Genomic DNA, 18,530 nt, shown 5'->3' on the forward strand with positions numbered 1-18,530 from the left:
CAAGCATGTTCAATCAACTTTGAGACTCTCTCTCTCTCTCTCTCTCTCTCTCTCTCTCTCTCTATATATATGTATATATTTATATATATATATATATATATATATATATATATATATTTATATATATATATTTATATACATATACAGTATATACATTGACGTGGTTCTCTGTTACTGAATCAACAAAATGTAAGGATGTGGCCTTGATCTTGTGATCGTTGCCAGTTGTTGCCATATGACTGGGAGGGTATAGGCCTATTTAAGATAGCTCTGGGATGGCAATCCCTTCAGACCAATGGACAGGACATCTGCTCTGCAGTTTCCCCCCACTGGCAACACTAATAATCGGAAAGATAATTTATAATTGAACTTAATTAAAGTAAATTACTAAAGTTATTGTAGTTATTGTTATTGTTTTTATAATTATAAATTGGATAAATCTGTGATGTAGGTGTAATGTACACAGGAATGTTGCATTGGCACAAAGTAATAGGCAGAAGCTCTCCTCCCTATTGACTAAACAAAACCAAAAACGAAATAATAACAATGGTTAAATATACTTATTCAAACATAAATAACCAATATAGTCAAATTTAGTGGTCCAGGCTGAAGAGTGGATGCAAATCCAATTCCTAATCCCTCTAATCTAAGAGGATATGGTGCAGTACGCTGTCGCTGAATGGGATGCAACTGAGAGAATGGTCAAATGTACTTGTCAATCATACCCGAGCTGCCAATCCTTTATCCATCATTGTATATGAAGCAATGAATTAAGCGATGGATCAAGATTGGAATAGTGAAAGCCATATCTCATATCACCTAAAGAGAGGCTACTGTGAAAATTATGTAGGCTATCTATGCTGCAAGTCACGTTAAGAAAAATCTCTGAATTTCTCAAAATGCTTTGAATCCAACAAGTATGCCTAATTAATTTGTTAAGTATATTTGTCGTCAGTTAATGGTATAATGACGATGGCTCGGGCCGGGGGGATTGGTTGTTGCCATATGTACATGACTATTTGTTGAGTAAAAAGTTAATTTACAACATGTAGCCATATAATAATAATAATGGATTGAATTTATATAGCGCTTTCTAGACACTCAAAGACGCTTTACAGTGAAGGGGGGACCTCACTAACCACCACCAGTATGTAGCACCCACTTGGGTGATGCACGGCAGCCAATCTGCGCCAGAACCCTCACCACACACCAGCTTGAGGTGGAGAGTGAGGGAATTAATGAGTCTGCCAATTATACAGGAGGATGATTAGGGGGCCAGATTGAATGAGCCTGGTTGGGCCAGGACACCGGGGAAACCCCTAATCTTTGCGATAAGTGCCCTGGGATCTTTTATGACCTCAGTGAGTCAGGACCTTGGTTTTACGTCTCCCCCGAAGGACGGCGCCTTCCACAGCACAGTGTCCCCGTCACTGCACTGGGGTATCGGGATTGATGTTAAGGCCAGAGGGAAGAGTGCCACCAATAGGCCACCACCCGACACCACTTACAGCACCTGGTATTCCCAGGCGGTCTCCATTGAAGTACTAACCAGGCCCGACCATGCTTAGCTTCCGAGATCAGACGAGATCGGGCATGTCCATGGTGGTAAGGCCGTATATATAGGCTTCATGTATTGCTCCCAATGGACTACAGCAGTAAGCTATAATCGCTTCTCTGTATATCAGCACACTAATGACTGTGAAATGTTCTACCATTTAATGTTATTCACATTGAGTTTCAATAAATATGTTTCAATGAAACATCTTACTGGTAGCATAGCCAGTACATTGTCCAAAAGGATTTATGTGTTCTACATTAAAAGGGTTCACATTACATTGTTGCGATACACCTTTCAATGAGAGCAGGGACACAAACTCAAGCTAAATATCTCACGGATTTAACAATATTTATTGAACAGAGGAGGTCAACATTTAAAAGTGAATCAACCTATACGGACATTGGACATTTTCAGAGTAGTTGTTAGTTTGTTAAAGGGCCATGTAATACCTGAAGGTGTGGGTGTGATAAGCTGGCACAAGCCGTTTGAAAATCATTCCTTCCCTGTGCCATAGTGACATCACAAGTGGGCGTGTCCACCTAGATATATGAAGCATAGATGAGTTTGCTACAGTCCACTGGGTATGCTGGTAGACTGATATATCAAGCATAGAGCTAGGTGGACACGCCCACTTGTGATGTTACTACGGCACAGGGAAGGAATGATTTTCAAACGGCTTCTACCAGCATATCACACCCACACCTGGTGGCATGACATGAGCCCTGTAAACGACACAGTAAGTTGTTTATAGTTTACATTATGCATATTAGAAAAAGGATTATGGAAATTATATAAAACTTTCACTAATGTTGTTGTCATATAATTTAAGATTGTCTGATGACAGTGCTGTCCTCATTTGGTTCCAGAATAGGGGTTGGGCCTGTGGGTTTCTAGGCCAGGACATCACTGACTTCCTGCACAACCTCGTCCTTAGTTGGAGGTACTTCAGCTTGGGAAACATCTTGTCCAGCAGTATGAGAATGGCTACATCCACCTTGTTGAGATGACATCAGAGAGAGATCAATAACAACTTGCCACAATATAATAATGATAGGAATGCTAATGAATGTAAACAAATAACTTTAAGCATTTCATAAACATTTATTTCATTGTATACCTTCTCATCAAGAAGCCTCTGCTGAACCATGAAAAAGGTTTGTCGTATCACACCGTTGACCGTTGCCTCACCAGCGTTGGACAGCACAAACACTGTCTTCTCGCTGCTATGGACAGCATTGTGGAGGTTTTCAATGCAGGATAGCCCTGGAATCCAGTCCCTCTCCTCTAAACAGAGAGAGAATCTTCTGTAGCCTGAGCTCTCCAAACGGATAACCAACTCATTGTAAACCCAGTCTCTCACTGCCTGGTTGTTTGTGTCAAACACCACGAAAGCATCATATTGTTTTGGCGAGCAACTGGCAGAAGGATGCAGGTAGCCCTTACATCCTGCCCATAGGATCTGTAGGCAGTACCACACATCCCAGCCATACAGATGTCTTAACAGTGGCAAAGCAATAAATGCACATGTGAAGATTGTACTTAAGAGGTAGGCCAAGCCACCATAGATCTGACAGTTACTTTGGTCCACTGTCAGCACACTCTTTCCCTGCAGGGACTCTGGGAATTCACATCGGACACCAGTAGTCAAGTAAGGAATACGTGTGGTGCTGGTCCGTAGAAATTCCTCCAATCCGGAATTGTAACAGTCACAGCTGAAGTGGTTATGATGAAGAGTAAGCAACTGATGAGAAGTGCCATTTTTCAGCAGGGGTGGAAGTGACCGAAGGTTCAAAACTACGAGATAGTTGGAATTGAGATAGAGACACTGCAAAGCTTTGGCTCGACTAAAGAACTGACTAGGAAGATGGCTTATCCAGTTGTTACTGAGGTCCAAGAGGGAAAAAACTGGTGGGAACTCTGTAACACTTTCAGGCAAATATGAAAGATGATTTCCACTGAGAGAAAGATGACTGAGATTGCCAAGACATGTAAGGCTCAGCCATGGAAAATAATGAAGGTAATTATTGCTAATGGTGAGGGCCTGTAGGCTCACTGGTAGATTACAGAGGATCGGTTGTTCGACCGAATGTAGCCGGTTCTGAGAGATGTCCAAGTAGATTAATTTCCTGAGATCCTGGAAGAAATGAATGTAGGTCTGTCCCTCCCCCTCCCACATAATATCTAGGCGATTCCCAGAGAAGTACATATACTGCAAAGAGCTGCTGCTCAGTCTCGGATCTATTCGCCCACTAATGTCATTATTTGCAAGATTTAAGACTTCCAAATTAGAGAGAATCTGAATAAACGCAATACGATGACCCATGCCCATCATACGAAAATGATACTCATTGTGACTCAGGTCCAGTACCTTCAGAGTCTTGTTCAACTCACTGAATGCATCTCTATAATATAGGTCAATTCTATTGTATGACATATCTAGGTAAACTAAGCTTTTCAAGCGATTGAAAAGTCTACCCCTTAAAGCCTGGCTTGCATAATTGTAAGACAGGTTTAAACACACAACATTTTCCATACCATCAAAAACATCTTCATGAAGGAAAATAACATTATTTTGAGAAAGATCAATTGTGAACTTTTTTTGGCAGAATTTCTGGTTGAAATGCCACATTTCAAATATTATAATGTTAGATCTACATGTGTCGCTGTCAGTCTCAGTTTGATACATGTGTTCCGATACTGGCAGCATGGGTAAATCTGAATAATCGTTGAAAACAATTGAATCTTGAGAGCCTTTTTCCAAAGAGTATCCATGTGACACATTGTAAGGGAGATAACTCAATATGTTCTGGGAGAGGTCTAATCTGCTGAGGGAAGGTAACATTCCCAGAGTCCTCATATTGAAATAGCTGATGAAATTCATGCGCATCTCAAGTATCTTAAGTTGTTTAAGTCGGGACAGAACCACAATGCTTTGTTCTGAAATTGTACCGAAAAAGTATCCGCTGAGAAGTAGAGTTTCTAGATTTGAGACATTGCCCAGGTGTGGTGAAAGGACCAGATCCTGAAATTTCGCTAGTGGTTGAAAGTTATAGATGAGGTTGATCCATGTTAAATGCTTTAGCTCTGTAAAGAAGGTACCATTACGGATGGTGTGGGCCAGGTAGTTGTCAGAGAGATCCAACCTCTTCAAATTTGTCAAAGGGAGAAAAAGACCCTTTGGAATATTGTTTAAAGAGTTTCCTCTCAAGCTCAGATAAACAACGGAGCTGTTGATTGCATAAAAAGAATTTGGGTGTAGCAGAAGGGAGGCGTTGTTAGGGCAGGGAAAACAATGGTGGGCTGCATGGTCACAACGCTGACAATTCCATCCCAGATTTAAATCCTCCAAGTTGGGAAGCATGGCAAATGCCCCTTCTGGAATCTCAGTTATTGTATTCTCTTTCAAGTCTAGTCTCTTAAGTGAAGCAGGCAATCCTAGTGGTATTGATGTCAAATTGTTGTATCCCAGGGTTAGATTTTTTAGATGTGATAGCTCCTTGTAAACATCCTCATGGATGTAAAATGACTGGTAACAAGGGTTTTCATTATAACAGTTCATTGTGAGGAGGAGCTGCTCTAGATGTGGAGTTCCAAAAGGAATGATGATGTTGAAAAGGCAGTTACTCTCGAGATTCAGGACCTTAATGCTTTCCGGTAACCAGGGTAACATGGTAAGGCTGTTTCCTGCCAGATATAGATAAGTGAGGTTGCGCAGACTCCTGAAAGCATCCTTGTCTATTCTGACTCGACAGTAGGTGGTTTTATTAGTCCTCAGGTTTTTTGGATCACAATTCCACATCATTTTCAGAGTGATAAGGTTTTGTATACCAGAGAATTTGTGTTGTCCCATTTTCCGTATCTTGGTGTGACTTAGGTCGAGAAACGTTACATTTATTGATTTAAAAAAAGGGATTTCCTTGAGTGGCCTGTGTGCACAGTACACCTCCGTAGCAATTTCATTATTGTCACATGGAAAAAACGGAGGAATGCTTGCTATCAATAAAGGAAGTTGACCCAGTATTAGAAGAACGACTTTTTGAAAGACATCCTGAAAGAGAAAATGGGATATTAGTGATTATTTGAATTTTCCATCTTAAACATACATACATATTCCTAGAAGATAATATTTCTGGAAACAATTCAATGCTTTGGTATTACATCCTGCTAATGTGCCAAGCTCACTCCAATAGACTTTAAACCTTGCCAAAATTCTGCCTGACGAGAGCAGCTCACTGTCTAATGACAGTCTTTAGTCCATCCCTGCACGGTACGGCACACACTAGTCAATTGTTGAGGTAGGACAGAGAATAACCACAGAGAATAAGCCTCACTTCCCAAGATTTGGGAAATGAGGCTTGTTCGCTGTGGTGTGATTATTTGCGTACTGATGCCAAGGCTAAGGGAGTGTGCCTACTATGGCGCGGCATAATGAAAAGTGAGCTTGGCATAATACAATGTGAAACTATGATAAGATCAATAGTGGAAATATTATAAAATATCTGAATTGACTTACCATCATTTGTATTGGCCTGATATTCAAGTAGGGACGCAGGTGTTTGATAAGCATGAACGCTCTGCAGAAGTGAAACAACCAAGATTATTATTCCAGACAATCACCAGGTGTGTTCTGATTCACAAAAATCAATGAGTCAATCACCTACTTATTAAATGCAAAATAACTTTGTTTATTCAATGCAATTGAATAAAGCTACTGGTGATGTTCAAGTTCAAGTTCAGTGTTAATTATTTATATAGCGTACCAAAGTGATGTACATATCTTTTTTTCAGTAGGGGAACACCGGGGATGGGATACTTTTTGTTTGAGCATCAGTAACTCAGTGGCTGTTCATGTTCGATTTCTCAAAATTTGATACAAGGTGCTCATCTTTTTCTGCAAAAAATTTAACTAATTTGGACATCTACAAAACAATCACAGATTATATGAGTTAATGCAGAATACAATGAGTTGTTAACCTACCCCCGATTAACACCAGCTGGAGATAGATCTAGGGAGAACAATGAGAGGTAATTTGCAGAACATCCACACTATAAGGTAGGTAATAACTGGTGCAGGCTTTCTAGATCCAAAAGACAACATACTCTTAACCCATCCTTGTTTTGGCCATGAGTTTGTTTTTTGGCCATGAGGCCATTTTTTTAACAAATTGCTTCCTCTTTCTCCACCCCATGCAGCCATGAGAAAAGATTAAGCATGTGTTTTTTTTAGTATTTGTGAGTTAGAATGACTGCAGATCATCAGATGAAAGAAACTGCAGCTTACAGTTGTACAAGTTAAAGCATTGTAATGCTAGAAATAATTATCTAGATAACAAAAAAAAATGCTCCTTACCTGAAGAGATGTTCTTCATCAAATCCACAACATTGCTTACAGAGAGATTATACCAAATCCGTGAGAACAAGGAAATGGGAGTGTACGATATTGATGACATCATCACAGCTCTTTTGTTTGTCAATTTGAGCAGTGTTACAACTAACCTGACTTAACGATCTACCCTAAAGTGCATGCACAGAAAATACAAATTCAGTCAAAAATAGGCATGCAATAAAGGCAGAAAATAAAGGGCGTACACGAAAATTAAACATAAAATAGGAAATAAACCTAAAGGCAAGTGAATAAAAATGTTTTAAGTTTCTGTATTATTTATGAACCCAAGGACACTATTAAGAGAGCCAATTAGGAGGAAATAAGAGAACATACCTCTATTATGAAATCGTTTATTTAAACATCAATTGAATATAACATGTTTAACTCATTGTGGTTGTGGGGAAGGAGGAGCAAACCAAAGGTAATATACGTTTTTACATTCAGTGAAAATTAAGGAGAAAGTTATGCAGTCAAAATTTTATTTCTGACACATATAATGGAATTTGCCATTAATTAAGGATGGGATAGTAAATCCCAGATGTAAAAAAAACAACAATAAAAACATTTGGCTTGGACCTCACTTTATCCTGAGAAGCACAGCGTCTTAATGTACCTCGGGGGTACCCTGATACCGTAGACAGTTATAGGCCTGATACCCACTGCTTTGTATCTGTATTAGTCTTCAGGCTGCCTCATCTGCACAGGTGCTGTACCAACCACAGAGCGACGTTCATGAAACCATCCGACTCTGCGTCCACTTTGGAGAGTGAGTGGTTATTGCCCGGGTACCAAAACAACCTGACAAGTGGGGGAAATACAGAGGTCAAAGGACAATCCAAGCATTGAACGGCAGGTTGTTTTGCTACTGGCGCTTCCGGCTATTGGTCCGCTGTTCGGCCAATACTTACTGGACAGGGAGCTGCCGAGCCATCAGAGCCCGATAGTACTCAATGCCCTGCTTGTTAGGGACACGCTTGTCTTCTTCCCCCAGCATAAGCAACACCGGTGTCTTCACCTGGGGATGATTTAAAACAACCCATGTGAGGCAATACTTGGCGACTACTGATGGACCAGTGTGACTGCTCGCAATAGACATGTCATGCCCAACTCGTGTTGCTTATAGACCTTAGAAAGGGACAAAGGCGTGTGTGGGTCTACTTATTTTAAATAATTGAGAAAGACAGAAACCAACTACACCATGCTACCCATGAAAACTCAAGAGTCGCTTAAACACTGTCATCAAAGTAATTACTGCTGCTTTTGCTCCTTATTTGAGCCATACTTTAAGCCAGTTATCAAATGTTGCCTGGCCTTTCAATGTATTTTACCCATGCCATTGAAATCAATTAAAAAATTCTTGATGTGGGAATTTGCATTTATATTAAACAAACCTTGCCAGGAACATTTCATGGAGATTTGGATCCATATCATAACTTATTTTTATGTGGCTCATTTGATTCCTATACGACTTTTTCAGTTCAAAAGCAATGCATGAGGGAGGGGGGAGGGGGGGCTCAGCCTCTCTTAAACTGACCTTTGCAATGTGTTTAATAGGAGACTTGCTCAGCATCTGCTCCCAAATGGCAGCGTCAGGCAGACAGTCTGCGCTGTAGTTGTAACCGCTCTCCACCATGCACCTGCACGTATTTACAATGAAGGCATACACACAAAGGATCAGCAGCCACTAGCTTGCAATGGGCTTTCCCCTCACCACACACACACACACACACACACACACACACACACACACACACACACACACACACACACACACACACACACACACACACACACACACACACACACACACACACACACACACACCGCAGTACATGCATAAGCCCAGATGTGCAGAGAAGTATAGAAACCATCCTCACAAAAAAAACAGGTACTACCCCAACTGGGGAATACCAGTTCTGAAGGAAGATGTTTTCTGTAGTGAAACACCTGACATGTAAATTGTGTGTCTTACACAAACATATAATGAATTACCAGTCTGGTATGTCTGTGCTGCCAATCATGGAGGCAAGGTTGGTAACAGGGTTGCGTGCCACACAGGCCTTGTAGAACCCTGGGTACTGGCCAATGAGATGACACGCCAGGAAACCACCGTGGGAGCCCCCAAAAAGAGCGACCTTCTGCTCGTCCAACTCCCCGTCTTTCAGCACGCTCTCCACAGCAAACTGGTGTGAAAATGGAAATGTTTAAACACAGGAAAAAGCCAGCAGCACATGAGTAAAACCAAAACATTTCCATTTAGATGCAGTCTTAAAAAAATGAACATTTATTTTAAATCATCGTATGGTATGATTATGAATCAGTGGAAGTAGAGTCTTACAAAAATTACTTAAAAACATCCATAGAGTTTAAATAATATTAAATAATGCAGAGAGCATTTGAACACCTGTGTTATTGAAAACTTGCGTGACATATTTAACGTGGGTGTTATTAGTAAGTTCTCACATGAACATCTTGTACATCCTGGCTGCCCACGTTGCCAGGTAACGAGAGGACGTTGTCCTGGCCGTAGCCAATGGAGCCTCGGTAGTTCACTGGAAGAAAGCGACAAATATTACACATCTTTTTACCGATATTACAGCAAGACTGGAATATTCATTCCAGTCAATGGAACTATGGTTTGTTACTTTTGAGTATCTAATTTCACAAATAGGAATAAAATTAATTATTATATATACATCTATATATATATATATATATACACTGTAAAAAAAAAAAAAATCTACTCACCAAGTAGCACAGCAAAGCCCATCCTGCATAGCACAGAGGGGGAGAGAAGCCACTCAGCCACGATCACTGAATGAGGACCGCCTGAGTAGGGAAACATCATTCACCATTTATATGAAAAGCTCTTTGTGTACACAATTACAAATGTACAGTTGCCGCAGAACCTCATGTGTAATTACTGAATGTTTAACAAAGATCCTAAAAACCAAAACACAATACAGGGATTAGAAAGGATGAGGACATTCCCCAGTGCATCAAATGAGCTGATGCCTCCGACTGACGCCGACCCACCGTGGGGGATGACGACCAGAGGCAGCTTCGCTCCCTCCTGGGCCTCCTTTGGTTTAATCAGCAAGGCTTCAAAGTCCAAGCCCGCTAAAAAACATCAAAACAAAATGTCTGTAAGCCAGGACATATTCAGTTATGAATGCAATGGTATACATATTCCCTTCAAAAGATAACTCTGGGATGACTCAAACACAGAAAAGTAAAGATCATTCACTGCATTCAGCTCAACTTCTTCCTCAAGGTCCACTTTACTCACACACAGTAATCTTATTTATTACTTAAATGCTGTAGCATTTATATGTGCCGCAAATCTTACGTTTGTATGGACTTATTTACCAGCAATATTGCATTTCTACCATGGCCTGGGTAAGTACTTGATTTGGATTGGCTGGAGTGGTGCTGATTAACTTTCGTTGACGGCACGGCTATGACGTGGTCGTATAAGTAACATCATGGAGTCTCATCACCGCTCCGATCAACGAATGTGCAACATTTCCTCAACCTCACATTAGCTGTCCCGCATCCTGTGAGGATTAATAACTCTGTTAATTTATAACCAAGGACGGATTAACATGACCACGGGCCCTGGACACAAACCAGCCATGGACCCCTACCAACACGCAAATACATGCACTAGCACACCGAATTTGGTCGCATATTATAACTCATGCATTCCACAATCACACACATTATAATGCAGCGCGCAGCCAGGAGAGAGAGAGAGAGAGAGAGAGAGAGAGAGAGAGAGAGAGAGAGAGAGAGAGAGAGAGAGAGAGAGAGAGAGAGAGAGAGAGAGAGAGAGAGAGAGAGAGAGAGAGAGAGAGAGAGAGAGAGAGAGAGAGAGAGAGAGAGAGAGAGAGAGAGACTAACCCCAGCCCCCGGCTGCGGGCATGCATAGTGCCAGCCGCTCGTCTCAACAGCAGAACATGGAATCTGTCAGGTTAATATCATGACTTTAAAAGCACCCAATGACTTCCTTTAACAAATTAACGAGTTAAAAAATGTTGAGATGGACGATATTTGTTGTACCAGGGCAGTATCTTTAGTTCGTTTACGCGTTTATGATATGCCGACCCGCTTAGCACACGTTTCTCCATTTTCACAGTGAAATTGACCGTTGACCAAGCACTACGACATTGACGTCACGTCACGATTTTTTATGTGATGTATTCATTTTGCGAATCAAAAACATTCAAATCCTTTTATGACCAAAGTCTTGGCCATTTGAATTTTTTTAAATTAAAAAAAATAAAATATATATATAATATATATATATATATATATGAAGGGCCCCCCCGTTGGCTAGGCCCTGGACATGTGCCCACTTTGCCCATACGGTAATCCGTCATTGCTTATAACATACTAGCAGTTAACAATATAGCAAAAATAAAAACACCAACAATTAACGTCACAAATGAAAAATCGTCAGTTATGTTCTGTTCCTCTTTAGTTATGTTATGTTCCTCCTTTGGCGTTCTACTGGGCCACATCACATGGAGGTACTAGCTCTCAATTGCATAGGAGATTTGCGAACACAGTTGCTAAATATGAAATAATAGAACAGCGGCCAGCGGTTCCACAGGAGGAGCAGGTTGACTGGCAACCAGTGTTGGATGTTGCTAGTTCAATCCCCAACCGGAGTGTTGCAGTCTCCCTGAGCAAGACACCTAACCCTAAGTGCTACCGACAAGCTCGCTGTTGCCTTGCATGTTTGACACTCCCGTCAGTGAGTGAATGGGTGTAGGATAGGTGAACGTGAGGCAATAATTGTAAAGCGCCTTGAGTCGCCATTGGATAGAAAAGCACTAGATAAATGCATAACATTTACCATTTAACCATTATGTTAAAATCTTGTTTAGATACTATGGGCCCTATCTTGCATCCGGCGCAATGACTTAGTCACTGGCGCATGTGTCGTTGCTAGTTTGCAACTGGCGCAGAGCGTTCTTTTCCCTCCTGCGCCACGCGTCTGTAAATTAGGGAATGATCTTGTGCCCCAAGGGGCGGTTCGGCGAAAGGAGGAGGCGGCGTGTTCTGGCGCAAAAGTTCCCTGGTGCTATTTTGCAGTTTCAGAAACCACTTGTGCCACAAACCAGGAAATACCTGGTTTAAAGTCAGTGGCGCGTTGTTCAGATGCTATTTTAAGGGTGCATGCATAATGTTGCTTGTGCACCTCGCGCATACACTTTGCTTCTCTCATCTACCTAGCCACACATTCTTGGTAAATTATTTGGGAAAGAACAGCTGATACAGCGGTAATAAGTTGTACTTTTAAATCAATGCATCTGCAAACACCGTACAGCAAACACATATTTTCTTGACACAGACATCATGTACATGCCCATAACTTTTAGGATTGATGAGTATTTGATCATGAGAAAACATTGTTTTACCGCGAGTGAGTGTTAAAAAGAATGAATGAATGCGGGCGCACGTGTGTGTATTTGTAAAAGAATTAATGAATGCGGGCGCGCGCGTGTGCGTCCATCTGTTTAAACACACGCAAACTAAACACGTGACGCATAATACAGTCCATGGCAATGTATATTAACAGGGGACACATGCATATTAGGAACACAAGTCGATAACGATAATGCATACAATACTGATAAGAAACGATGTCTATAATGTATTGCGTTTATCATTAAATAGAACCACAGTTACCGCATATCACATGTGTGTTAAGTTTTCTTTGCCAAAATTTATTTGAGGACTCAGTATTTCTGAAGTTGTGGAAGAAAACCTTATTCCATGTGTGAATTAGGCCATATTATTTGGCCATAAACTGAGTCATTTGAAGTTTGAAATTCATGTGCATCTGTCTCATCGGAGACTGCAGACGCGCTGTCAAAATATCAACTCGTCAGATTCAAATGCGCTCATGGCTCTTAAAGGGGATGGGAGCTGGCACTCTTATTGCACGTTACGCCCAAACCACACCTACGGGTAATTAGGCTACTTCAGACCAACCCTTTTAAGATTTGCGCCGGGCGCAAGAGTCATTTTTGTGCCGGTAAACTAGCGACATCGCCATAAAACCGCCCACAAAGCTACATGCGCTTGGCGCTTCTCACTTGCGTTTCAGACCGTTAAAATAGGGCCCTGTGTCTGCGTTCCATATGAATGTTTAATTGATTGCGCTCTATGCATTATATTTATATCGTCTGTTTCCAGGAACACTACAAATAGTGTGAGCTAAAAATAAAAACTTTGAAACTGAATCGCCAACAATGTGAATCAACAATCTTCCATAGCAATGACTAGCAAGGGGCCATGTTATAAGCGGGACATCCCTTAAGTGTCAGACAGGAAAGAGGAAGCACATCACAATGTAGGAAGCATGTCACGTCTAGGTGGCCCACAAAGGACATTTGTGATGGTTAATTCCATTTGGCATATTTGAACTTCAACACCGTTTTCACAATTTCAAGCATGTCCAATCAATTCTGAGAATCAGATGTGGTGTGTCATAGCTAACAAGGCAGCTCCCAGTGTTGTGTCACCATAGCAATGCACGCAGTGATAGACCCTTCACACATTAATATAGAGCGCACAGCGTAATATACTTTGTACACACTAATGTAGAGTCCACACAGTAATATACTGTGTACATACTAATATAGAGTGCACACAGTAATATACTGTGTAGATACTAATATAGAGTGCAAACAGTTATATACTGTGTACACAGTAATATACTGTGTACACACACTAATATAGATTGTACACAGTACAGTATGTCGAGAATTAAATTTCAGGTGCTTCAATCTTTATGGCCTTGAATCTTTTTTGTTAACGCAACGTGCACTTGCAGACCATAAAATTTACTTGAATATATGATATCACTAAAAGGAAGGCCAAACGCTAGAGCTAGGAGTCAATGGCCAGTATGACATGTGACCATTGACCAAAACGTAACTAGCTGCAGTTCCAGGTCAAACATAATGAAAATAATTTCTACTCATTATTTCTTACTTCCCGTATTTTAGTGACTAAAATTATTTGGAAACATCTCTCTCTCCAAATAGTCGTTCAAAAACATGACAAATGGTAATGACCACAAACGAAAAAGAAGAAGTGGGAATTGGGCTCACGGTATTGACTGTTGTCTTGATCTGCGGGAGGGCTGAGGTTGAGGATCTGCCAGTTAATGTCTTTCTGAGGCTGGGATTCCTCCAGAGTAACCCAAGAAATATCCTCTTGGGAGTCCTTGGCTGGCAAGAAACCTACACTCTGAACACAGGAAATGACAAAGCATCTGGTGATCCCCATCACCGTTTAAGAACAACTTGCATGTATAATAATTCATGTGAGAATTACAGGTTTTTGTAATCCAACGTGCACACCCAAACCAATAAACTACACTTACCTTTACACATCTTAAATAAACATGATAACTTATAAAATAGAATTCACTTTAAGAACAGAAACTATTCCTAACTATAGGGTTAAACCTACCAGACTGGGAGGACAGTTTGGCGAGGAGAAGCTGACTACCATCAGATCTCTCACTATGTTCAGGATGCACCAGTTGCTGATGTCAAACTCTGAAGTGCAACATAGAATAGCATGTTAGACCCAGTGCCCCAACATCGCCATGTTTCTCACAAAACACACTGACTTGGCAATCAGGCCACTTTTGAGACAGAAATATGCTATCAGTTAACAGAACTTTGAGTTCCAGGCAGAGTATGATGAGTCAAGCGTCGAAGAGGTGCTAGTTGACTCACTGGCTGTCAGAGAAGTAATGCCCCCTGTGGAGATGTCCACAACAAGCAGGTCCTACAAGGTATACAAAACAAAAACATAACCAACAACAACAGATATGCATGGTTAATTTGCAATTAAAATAACACACGTTTTCTCTTCTCCGAGATTACACTGGTTGCCATTTTACCTTGCGGCTACGCTGGGGACAGGCAATGAGGACGCGCTGACTGTCAGCCGACCAGCACTGTGGAGACAGTTGGGAGCTATATATACCAGTAAAGCCATCTGTAGACAAACAGGTTGTTCAGATAGTCAACAAAATGACAGGACAGGCCGAACCATAAGGTATAAAAGGAGCCTATAACAGCATTGCATGGCTTGTTAAATGTCCCTCACCCTCTCCAGGTCTCTTCACTACATCCACCACCACTGAGGACTTCTTGGTGTACCAGTCATACTGCAAACCAAACAGCACACATGTGGAATGTATTCATATATGGTGGGAAGAAATAATTGTTATGCTACCATTATCCATTTATAAAGACGTTGGTCTATCATCCAATAGGAGATCAGGTGCGTTGCTTCCACAAGGGGGCATGTGTGTCTTACCATACACAACCTGCTGCACTGCATGTGGGGTCCAAAGATGCCACACTCTAAGTAGACGATCCTACACTGGTCTGGACTGAGCCTGGGGGAGCACACTGCACTGTCGCCAGATGACAACTGTTCTGAAGGAGACAATGCACACGCACAGACAGACAGACAGACAGACAGACAGACAGACAGTATGGACAACAGTTCTCAGGCCTATATCAGCATAAAAAGCAGGGCTAACTGAGAAGTGAAATGGAGAAGCACTCACCGCACATCCCACCGGTTAGGTCCACATAAAACAAAGAGGACCTGAGAGTAGAAAGAATGGCACGACAATCAAAACTCAACAGGTTTCATTTTCTACAAAGCCCACAGAAACAACAGCTGCTTTTATCACTGGTATTATAATCATGTGTTCTCACGGTCTGTTGGGACAGTATTTCAGGCCAAGTCTGAAGGGCTCGTGCCGCCAGCCAACAAAGACCACACCAGTATCCCCTGGAGCCCAAAAGGCCTGGGGAAGGAGAAAGGGAGAGTGGGGATGTTGATGTGCACCTTGGTGATTAATATAGAAGCAACATTAAGAATAATATTCCGGACATGCTCTTGGATCAGAACTGTAGCAAGTGAACCTGTCCGGGCGAGATGTCCTCAGGCACACCATCCAGCACAGAGACGTTGTTTCCTTCAATGTCCAACACACAGAGAACAGGGCAGCTCTTGCCAACCAGAGCCTCCCCCCAGTCTTCATAGAAGACAAACTGCTTCCCCTAGAGGAGCAGCAGGGAAAGCACATCCTGAATAAACAGTAATCATGTGATCTAAGAATGAGAAGCTTTTGCCAACCAGCGCCTCCCCCTGTTCTTCATAGAAGACAAACTGCTTCCCCTAGAGGAGCAGCAGGGAAAGCACATCCTGAATAAACAGTAATCATGTGATCTAAGAGTGTCACACTCACCAGACAATGGAGGAAAATGAGGGTGTGGTTTGGACAGCATAACTTGCAAGAGACCCACCTTAGTTTTCTCCTTGGTCTCCAGTTTTGTGCCCATCTCATCCTCCTCCCCTGTAGAGGATGACTCAGGAGACTCTGTCTACAAACACATATTTTCAATAAGGAACAAAGAACAAAGAAAGAATCAATTTTAAATTTAAGAAAACATATGTACTATTGATTTACTCCAGTGGTCATTAATAGCCTGTAATATATAGCTCTAAAATAATATAACATGATACTAATTACTTGTTAAAGTAGTGAATGGTGTACCCCAATGGTGCTTACAGACCTGGAAGAATGATTCAGCCTTGGGCCTCTTCCTTTCTGCCACATAGAGGAGATGGGTCTCGGAGTGAGACCACACCAGGCAACCAAATTGTTCTATGGAGACACATTATGGTAGAGGGGTTACTGAAACGTGAATATACCTTCTGTATGTTCGTTTCTGTAGGTCAGACGAAAATAACATTTAAAAAAAATATAGAAAACAAATGTTTGAAGAGATCTCTTACCATCCCCGTAAACCTTGCCATGTTTTTTCAGTGCAGTCAAGTCAATGCTCTTGGCCTTAATGTTCTTACTCCAGATCTGATAGGGCACATAGTGGCAGAGGGCAGAGGTGATCAACCCCTCTACTTTTGTTTCACATAAAATGAGGTAAAAAATGGGGAAGTACAACTCAGCATCAAAAGATTTTAGAGGGAAAGTTCAATAGAAAGAAAGAGAACGACCAACAGCACACATCTTCTTACCTCCAGAAACTGTTTCTCCTCTCCTTTGACAGAACATTCTCTCACCACTGCCTTCATCTCTCCAGATGGAGAATCTCTACTCAGCACCCTTAGCAGGACAAGCACATTAGAGTTCACATTAAGGTGGAACTGCGGTGTGGGAACTGGTCAATTAGGAATTATGAACTGTAAATATAACATACTCTCCCTTGATTTCAGTGCAGTTTCCTGAAGGTCCAGAGTATACGACCGTCTTTTCATCATGGAAAACAATGTATTGTTTGCAAAACGTAACATTCTCATTCCTCTCCAGGTCACGCTGGCTCCACTCTATAGAAGAACATGCATAACGATGTTAATGTTTACCTAAAATAATATAATAATACGATAATAATGTCCTATACTATTGGTTACATACACAGACATTAAACGTGTACCTGTGTAAATGTTACTGTACTTCCCACCAAACTGGGACGTGATTACAGGTCCCACGTCTGCTCTACTCAGAGCAGGGAACAGGCTGAGCTTTCTGTAGAGATTGCAGATCTCATCTGGGCTGGTTATCACCTGACAACACGCAGCAGAGGAACTCACATGGCGGCTCATTGACAACAAATGCCTTACAAAAAACAATGACCTATTCATAGTGGACTGGGGCACGGAAGTAGGCTAACGATCAAGCTACTCTTTGCTAATAGTTTGTTGTCGATGGCTAGCAAGCCGTTATCGGCTAGCTGAACTAACCAGTAAGGGTTAATGTCATAGAGTTCATATTCACGGTATGTTTTCTTCAGGCTTGACCAGGAACTTCCTGCAGCCGTCCGATCAACACACTTTACGAATTACGTACCTACACATGAGACGCAAACTATTAAGAAGCAAGTTTTACGGGATAGGTCCAATGCCATAAAGTAACAACGTTCGCTCATATTTCGTTCGCTCTCTGAATTTATTCGTTCATGGTCTTCTGAGAGATTACTATTTGTTTATTATCAAATGTCCACATTTAATGACTGAATGAATGAGTACATCCATATGTACTGTCACTTACCTGTGACGCCATGTTGATAGGCAAGTGTTTTGGTTGTAGTGTGTGCAGACGGCTGATATCTACGTGCAGCTATTGTAGTTGTCCACTAGTTGTGCTAGTCGTATTTCTACAGACATAGATATAAGCATCGACTGCTTTGACCGTTATGTCGATACGACAATGTCGCCTCCATATTTGATAGGAAAGACATGCAGCCTGTTTTAAGTATGCGTAAAAGGTGGAGCTACCATTTTTTTTTTAATGAAAAGCACGGTAATGTTAACAAATGAGAACAGATTGACCAATGTTACCCCCCTTTTACTTCTCAGTTGTTTCAAAGGCCAGTCTTGCCCTCTCAAATATGGCGGCGACGTTGACGTACGATTGAAGGCCAATGCGCCGTCAATATACATTTCTATGGCTACGGACATAGCTTTGCCAACATCTAGCGTTTGGCGCACTCTGTTGCTTTTTATTTTATTATCTTT

At 41.5% G+C, this 18,530-nt stretch overlaps 2 protein-coding genes across 3 annotated transcripts; both read right to left on the minus strand.

The window, feature by feature from the left end:
- Positions 1-1,959: 1,959 nt before the first annotated feature.
- On the minus strand, positions 1,960-6,755 carry LOC307079190 (toll-like receptor 9; the record flags this gene model as incomplete). The annotated part of the gene is made up of 5 exons (XM_079741327.1): positions 1,960-2,552; positions 2,676-5,606; positions 6,072-6,132; positions 6,537-6,564; positions 6,659-6,755. The coding sequence occupies 5 exons, from the start codon at positions 6,753-6,755 to the stop codon at positions 2,346-2,348; spliced, it is 3,324 nt and encodes a 1,107-aa protein (XP_079597453.1). The 3' UTR covers positions 1,960-2,345.
- Positions 6,756-7,280: 525 nt separating this feature from the next.
- On the minus strand, positions 7,281-18,113 carry LOC307079031 (acylamino-acid-releasing enzyme-like; the record flags this gene model as incomplete). 2 transcript variants are annotated; one of them, XM_079741090.1, is made up of 23 exons in its annotated part: positions 7,281-7,742; positions 7,853-7,959; positions 8,479-8,581; positions 8,937-9,127; positions 9,408-9,496; positions 9,693-9,773; positions 9,981-10,064; positions 14,072-14,210; positions 14,436-14,524; positions 14,708-14,759; positions 14,875-14,972; positions 15,084-15,144; positions 15,297-15,418; positions 15,553-15,593; positions 15,707-15,798; positions 15,917-16,054; positions 16,301-16,378; positions 16,571-16,662; positions 16,794-16,869; positions 17,034-17,121; positions 17,216-17,342; positions 17,450-17,579; positions 18,064-18,113. In XM_079741090.1, 23 exons carry the CDS (start codon positions 18,073-18,075, stop codon positions 7,637-7,639), a joined length of 2,196 nt encoding a protein of 731 aa, XP_079597216.1. In that variant the 3' UTR covers positions 7,281-7,636. The 2 variants fall into 2 exon arrangements, with proteins under 2 accessions (XP_079597216.1, XP_079597215.1); XM_079741089.1 differs by lacking the exon at positions 18,064-18,113 and having other exon boundaries at positions 17,450-17,657.
- Positions 18,114-18,530: the final 417 nt, after the last annotated feature.

The sequence above is a fragment of the Pollachius pollachius genome, assembly GCF_949987615.1.
Source record: "Pollachius pollachius genome assembly, chromosome: 8".
In the NCBI taxonomy this organism is placed as follows: Eukaryota; Metazoa; Chordata; class Actinopteri; order Gadiformes; family Gadidae; genus Pollachius; species Pollachius pollachius.